Source organism: Salvia hispanica, chromosome 6 (assembly GCF_029641045.1).
Source record: "Salvia hispanica isolate PSC_SH4W2 chromosome 6, Shi_PSC_v1, whole genome shotgun sequence".
Classification (NCBI taxonomy): domain Eukaryota; kingdom Viridiplantae; phylum Streptophyta; class Magnoliopsida; order Lamiales; family Lamiaceae; genus Salvia; species Salvia hispanica.
In genome coordinates, this window is record NC_142697.1 from 26,594,680 (window position 1) to 26,602,416 (window position 7,737).

At 40.6% G+C, this 7,737-nt stretch overlaps 1 protein-coding gene and 1 pseudogene across 1 annotated transcript; both read right to left on the reverse strand.

The window, feature by feature from the left end:
- Nucleotides 1–659: 659 nt before the first annotated feature.
- Nucleotides 660–2,372, reverse strand: LOC125205703 (anthocyanidin 3-O-glucosyltransferase 2 pseudogene; annotated as a pseudogene).
- A 2,455-nt stretch (nt 2,373–4,827) lies between these two features.
- LOC125205707 (anthocyanidin 3-O-glucosyltransferase 2-like) lies at nt 4,828–6,381 on the reverse strand. Its single transcript, XM_048104776.2, has one exon. The coding sequence runs from the start codon at nt 6,338–6,340 to the stop codon at nt 4,919–4,921; it is 1,422 nt and encodes a 473-aa protein (XP_047960733.1). The 5' UTR covers nt 6,341–6,381; the 3' UTR covers nt 4,828–4,918.
- Between the last annotated feature and the right edge of the window lie 1,356 nt (nt 6,382–7,737).

Here is a 7,737-nt window from a genome sequence, read left to right on the forward strand (position 1 = left end):
TAGTTTAAAATGACATGCGAGTGTAATGAGTTAATGAAATGAGAGACCTCTTTACCATTTATAGTAATTATGAATCGGGACTTCTATTAGCAGACGGACTAAAAATAAAAAAATGAAGGGAGTAGTAACCGTAAGACATTTCTTTTATATGAAGAGAATTCACATGACACACTCTGATTTGTGACGCTATTTTGTTTGAGTATGAGAAACTGCGGCACCATGCTCGAATTTAGGTGAGCTTAATTCAGCTTACAGATGTTATAGTAATATGGATGAATTAGGTATTGAATAACAATATCTCTCTCCCTCTCTCAGCTAGGTGATTTCACTTTACTAAAGGTGTAATTCTTCGGAAGTTTCTATGTGTTTATGTGATCTGCCAACCACATGTTTGTGAAAATTCCCAATACGCGGCTGCTCCAAAATTTGTAAGCTCCTGTCTCTCCTTTAGTTTATTTATTTTTCTGTTTCGTTTTAATATAAATAGGCTAGTTTCTGTAGCTAGACATATCCTCTTTTACTCTCTACTTGTTACCACTTGATAGTAATTCAACAATGAAAAGAAACAAGTTTGCCACAATGCATTCAGATTTCAGATCATATGAATATAAAACAAGACTGAGATTCAGGAAATGTTGTTTAGCTTCTAGCACATGCTATTATTGGGAACTCTCAATGTATTTATGTCACTTCACCAAACAGGATAAACTTTAATGACTATTATCCATGCCATTTTCGATTAGACGACCTAAGAAGTTATAGGACGACCCTCCTTCTTCAAGGGCCGCTATACTCTTGTCGTGCAGCTCTTTCACCTTAAGTCGGATCTTGTTCTTCGGGTCCATCAGCTGCCTGATTGCACTCTCTATCGTCCCTGCAGCCACAATCTCACCACCATCCTTCTTCCTGTAGTCAATCTTGATCTCAATGGCCATTTCAAAATCTTTGACGAGCTGGAACGCATTGACCTGCTGCTCTGCAAACAGCGGCCATGCTGCCATAGGCACTCCACACCACACACTTTCCAGAGTCGAGTTCCACCCGCAGTGTGACACAAATCCTCCCACGGCAGGGTGAGACAGCACAGCCATCTGGGGTGCCCACCCGATCACCTTCCCGATTCCATTAGTATTTCTGAGGAACCCTTCGGGCAATGCTTGTTCAGGGTCTTCATATTCCCCTGGAAACTCAACTGTTTCTTTAGTTGGTGGCTTTCTCAACGACCACAGAAACAGGACACCACTATTCTCCAGCGCAGTAGCAATTTCCTTCACCTGATCGCCATGGAAACTTCCACGGGTGCCAAAGCAGAGAAACACGACTGATGAATGGGGTTGTTTGTCCAGCCACGCGATGATCTCCTCGCGCTTCCTCTTGTTCTCACCAGTTTCTTCGCTGCCCCCTTGGATCACCGGCCCTACTGGATAAACTGGTGGGATTCTGGCACAAGCAGAGAGCGAGCTAATTGCGTGGTGCTTGAATTCAAGAAAGGTGTTTACTATGATGCCTCTGGTCTCTCTGTACCTTCTGACACATTCTAGAATACCAGTTTCATTGTCGAATACTTCAACAGGCCACACTTTTGCAGGTACTGGATTAACATAAGTTGGGATGGAGATCTTCTCATCTAAATCCTCATACTCTTTCATGTTTTTGCCATGATCGTGTCTCAAGCTTTGGAGATGCAGCAAAAGCCCAAGAGCAGCCGATCCACTGGAAAAGTAGATGTAAGCCGGGGCACCGAGCTCATTCGCCACATCAATCATGGGAGTGCAGAACATGTCGAGCACGAATCCAGCCAGTCTCCCTTTCTGGCTCTTCATCATCTTCACCACAACATCTCTGACCAGACCGTTATGGCTCTCCACGAACTGTAACACCCAGTTCTTGTCTTCCATCGACCCTGATGAGATGGACTTATATTCTTGCAGTTGTAGGAAGTTAATCTGAGGGTGGGGTGATTTGGTAGTGTAGGAACTGATCTTGGTGTCCACGGTCCGCTTCATAATTAGGATGGTAATGTAGAGACGGTTGTCTCGATCAGCAAGGAGCTTGGCGGTGTCTACTGCTGACACCAGGTGGCTCATTAAAGGGAATGGAATGAACACCAGGGTTGCTTTTGCATCTGCAGACATCCTTTTCATTGCTGGAAGAACTAGAGAGATAACAAATTTGGTGGAATGTCAAGTGAAAATATGTGTATGCAATTATATAGTCAGAATTCACAGGCAAAACGTCATGGCTACGCTGTCAATAGAGTTGCCAAAATTAGTTCATTTAGTATCTTATATCTACCTAGGATTTCACTCAATCAAGAAAGCCTAAACATGCAAAAACGGCCTCAAGACTCCTGTTTCCAACACTAACATTTGAAGTTGACATGATTAGTTTAATGATTATTTTTAGAATTCATCACATGCATGATGTATGACAACTATTCGAGAACTACCATCTATGACAAAGACTCTGTGCAAAAATAATGCAGCAGTGCTGGCTCATGTCAATTGATTAATCACATGGTGGTGAAGAAAAAGAAATTTGTTACCTGAAACTGAAACTGCGTGTTGAGTCGCAGAAATGGGCAGCCCCGGAGCAGAGGGACTGAGTCAGGAGGGCGTCAGAGGAGGGGAGAGACTGAGTGAGGAGGGAAGAAGAGGGGAGGGACTGAGTGAGGGCGGTTCTCCAACTTTATAAGGGGTTGGTGAATGGTTCTTGCAATAATAACAATTAACAAAGGGGTATTAAATCTAAGTTGCAGAAATACAGCTATTAATTAGTATAATGACGACAAGAGTTTGGTGTCATCCTTTTATCTAAACTCATCTCCTCTTTTTCTCTTCATCTGTTATGGAGTAAATTTTAGGGGAGAAAAAAAGAATCTAAATTTAGGGTGAGTTTAGTTAAGTTTATCCTTTTTTTTGTTTGTACTAGAGATGACATATATCTTAATTAGTTGCAAGTAGACCTGCCCAAGGTTTATCGAACCGGCAGTTAAAACCGAAATTGTAACCGTCGGTTACGGTTCCGAACCAAAACCGTGAGAATTTACCCGAACCAAAACAGCCGATTTTTGAACCGTGGTTCGGTTCAGGTTCAAAAATTTTCGAACCGAAACCGTATCGGAATCGCCGGTTCCGCGCGGTTTCGAACCGAAACCGCGAAAAATCGTCGGAAAACCGTGAAATCAAGCCGGAACCGCAAAAAACCGTCGGTTCGGAACCGGCGGTTTTGGAACCGTAACCGTAACCGCGAAACACTCTCGCGGTTCGGTTCCGGTTCAACAATTTCCAAAACCGGAACCGGCGGTTCCGAACCGTAACCGTCGGTTCCTGAACCGTGGGCACCTCTAGTTGCAAGTCTAGCCAACTCGAACATGTTATATCTCTTTATATTTTCTTTTTTTTGGGTAATGATCTCTTTATATTTTCTAAGAGACTTTACATCTCTTTATATTTTCTGGGTGACTTTCTTTATATCCCCTAAGTGATTTTATATTTATTTATATTATTTAAGAAATTTTACATCTCTTTATATAGTATCTATGTGACTTTTTATTTCTTTATATCTCATATGACTTTATATTTGTTAGTATGATTTAAAAATTACTTTAAATTTAAATTTGCATTTGTCAATTTTTAAGTTTTAATTTATACATAAAATTTATTTTAAATTTTAATTTTAGTAATTTTCGCTAGGATATAGATTAAACAAAATATATGAATTTAGCTCTTACTGTGCCCCATCATCCCGGCCCTCGAACTTTTTCTTCACCGTTTCGCAGCGCCCCACGCTCCTAACAACATTGGTTGAAATCCAATTTTTTCACTTCATCGCCTCGAATGCGCCCAACACTTTTAACCACACTAATTGAAATCTAAACTTGCTCTTTCATACCCTATGATTTAACAACAAAAGTGACGTATAATGCGGTTGGCTATGATAAAACAACAACATAAAATAACTCACTCAAAATCCATACACATTACACCAACAAACCAATTTTTTTGCAACCCACCCTAACTATATAATACGAAAAAAATTATCAATGGGGTTGTGTGGTTGGTTAAGGCAGAATGAGATTTGTGGTGTTCAGAGAGAACACGGGGCACCTAGAGCACGCCGATTGGTGGCGACATGTTTGAGAGACTTTTCGGCTACGACAACAATAACTAACTAAATATGTGATGTTTCTGCTGATGGCATGACGATGAGTTGAGCAGAAATATGTTTTGAGAAGATGAAGGAATGGTGTTAGTTTATTAATACTAAATAACCAACATAGTAAGTACTAGTATTAAGTAAAAGTACATAACATTTTTTTAACTGTTATTTGGTGAAATGGTTGCAGTCAGTGGCGGAATCGGGGGCCAGGAGAGGGCGACCACCCCTTTCCCCTCCGTTAGCTTCCGATAAATTTTATTTCACTCCCTCCATTTTAGGATCCTGTATCCGCCATCGCTGGTTGCAGAAGTTTAGCAAACTTTTTAATGTCTCGCCATTTTTTGTTTTAATCTTTTGAAAACCAATAAAGTTGGCCATTGAAGTTCATTTTATACGTTAGTGGGTCAGATTGAACTATCTTAAGAAGGCCCATATAAGCAGTATAGGCCCATTAGTCCATTATCGTATCCCATAGGATACAACTTGTGTATTTGTTAGTAGTAATAAATACTATATGTATTAGAATAGTTTTTGTGGCTAGATATACCATCTTTTACTCTTTCCATGTTAGTACTTACTAGTAATTCAAGAATCAAAAGAAACAAGTTCGCTACAATGCATTCAATTCATATGAAACTATAACAACACTGAGATTCAGGAATGCTGTTTTAGCTTTTGCAAATGCTTTTTAGGGGAAGTTACTTAGAACCAAGAACTCTCAATCTAGTGCATTCACTTCACCAAACAGATCTAAACTTCAATAATTATTATCCATGACATTTTCGAGTAGACGACCTAAGAAGTTATAGGACGAGCCTCCTTCTTCAAGGGCTGCTATACTCTTGTCGTGCAGCTCTTTCACCTTGAGTCGGATTTTGTTCTTCGGGTCCATCAGCTGCCTAATTGCACTCTCTATCGTTCCTGCAGACACAATCACACCACTATCTTTCCTGTAGTCAATCTTGATCTCAACCGCCATCTCGTACTCTTTGACTAGCTGGAACGCATTGGCCTGCTGCTCTCCAGACAGCGGCCATGCTGCCACAGGCACTCCACAAAACACACTTTCCAGAGTCGAGTTCCACCCACAATGCGACACAAATCCTCCCACAGCAGGGTGAGATAGCACAGCCATCTGGGGTGCCCACCCGATCACCTTCCCGATTCCAGTAGTATTTCGGAGGAACCCTTCTGGCAATGCTTGTTCAGGGTTCTCATATTCCCCTGGAAACTCAATTGTACCTTCAGGAGGTGGCTTTCTCAATGACCACATAAACCGGACTCCACTCTTCTCCAGCGCAGTAGCAATTTCCTTTACCTGATCGCCCTCGAAACTTCCACGGGTGCCAAAGCAGAGAAACACGACTGATGAATGGGGTTGTTTGTCCAGCCACGCGATGATCTCCCCGCGCTTCCTCTTGTTCTCACCAGTTTCTTCACCTCCTCCTTGAATAATCGGCCCTACTGGATAAACTGGTGGGATTCTGGCATCAGCAGAGAGCGAGCTAATTGCGTGGTGCTCGAATTCAAGAAAGGTGTTAACGATGATCCCTCTGGTCTCTCTGTACCTTCTGGCATAATCTAGTATACCAGTTTCATTGTCAATTACTTCAACAGGCCACACTTTTGCAGGTACTGGATTAACATAAGTCGGGATTGAGATCTCCACATCTGAATCCTTGTACTCTTCCATGTTTCTGCCATGATCGTCTGTCAAGCTCTGGAGATGAAACAGAAGCCCAAGAGTAGCTGATCCACTGGGGAAGAAGATGTAAGCCGGGACGCAGAGCTCATTAGCCACATCAATCATGGGAGCGCAGCACATGTCGAGCATGAATCCAGCAAGTCTTCCTTTCTGGTTCTCCATCATCTCTGCCACAACATCTCTGGCCAGACTCTTATGGCGCTCCACGAACGAAAGCACCCAATTCTTGGGTCCCATCGACTCTAATGTGATGGACTTGTTTTCTTGCAGGTGTAGGAATTTTATCCGAGGGTGGGGTGATTTGTTAGTGTAGGAACTGATCTTGGGGTCCAGGGAAAGCTTCATAAGTAGGATGGTGATGGAGAGGCTGTCGTCTCTATCGGCAATGAGCTTGGCGGTGTGTATTGCTGGCACCAGGTGGCTCATTAAAGGGAATGGAACGAACACCAGGGTTGCTTTGGCATGTGCAGACATGTTTTCTTTGCTGGAAGAACAAGAGAAATAACAAATTTGGTGGAATGTAAAGTGAAAATATGTGTATGCAATGATAGAGTCATAATTCACAGGCAAACGTCATGGCTTTGCTGTCAATAGAGTTGCCAAAATCAGTTCAGTTAGTATCCACCACCTAATTCCACTTGCAATAGTCCCTTAGATTTTATTGCGTGATAAAGTAGTTCTTATGATGCACATTTTTAAGCACAGAAATCCGTGTTATCAAAATCGCGCTAGGGGCTCGGGGCGCACGAGTCTCAATGGAATCGCCCCGGGGTGGGTGTGGCAAGCGAGATCCAGATCCAGGGGGGAGGGTGGGATGACCTGGGCGAGATAGGCGATATATCTTTTTTAAAATTTATATACTTTTCTCCGATATTCTTTCTCTTAAATTGCTTTGTCTTTTTAGAAGACTTTCCTTGCTATATATTCTCTAAATGACTTTATATCTCTTTGTATTTTCTCACTGACCGTATATCTTTATATTCTCTAACTAACTTTATACTCCATCCGTCCCCTATTAGGAGTCACTCTTTGACTGGACACGGATTTTAAGAAATGTAAAGAAAAGTTGGTTGAAAAAGTTAGTGGAATGTGGGACCCATTTTTTTATATTGGTTTTATAATAAAATGTGAGTGAATTGAGTTAGTGGAATGTGGGACCTACTTACTATTTATGGTAAAAATGAAGTGTGACTCTTAATTGGGGACGAACCGAAATGAAAAAGTGTGATTCTTAATGGGGGACGGAGGGAGTATCTCTTTATAAACTTTAAGTGACTTTACGTTTTAATACTCTTTCTCTTAAATTGTTTTGTCTTTTTAGATGACTTTCCTCGCTTTATATTCTCTAAGTGACTTTATATCTCTTTATATTTTCTTATATCTTTATATTCTCTAATTGACTTTATATCTCTTTACAAACTTTAAGTGACTTTATGTTTTGATACTCTTTCTCTTAAATTGTTGTCTTTTTAGACGACTTTTCCCCCCTTATGTGACTTTTCTCGCTTTATATTCTCTAACGACTTTACATCACTTTACAATCTCTAAGTGACTTTATATCTCTTTACATTTCTTATTTTATTTTAAAATTATAAATTTAAATTTGCAATTTTTATGTTTTAACTAGGGGATAGATAAAAAAATAGAATTTGATTGTCACTTCGCTCCGTAATCCTGGCCCCATGATATTTTCTTCTTAGTAACAGCATTGTTTTCACTTTACTTCATGTGTAAATTTTCTGGAAGTTTATGTGATCTGCCAACCATACCATATTAGTAAGCGCCTTTCTCTCCATCAATTTATTTATTTTTCTTTTTTAGTTGTAATATTATTAAGTTAGTTTATCTAGCTAGATTTTGAACAATCAAAA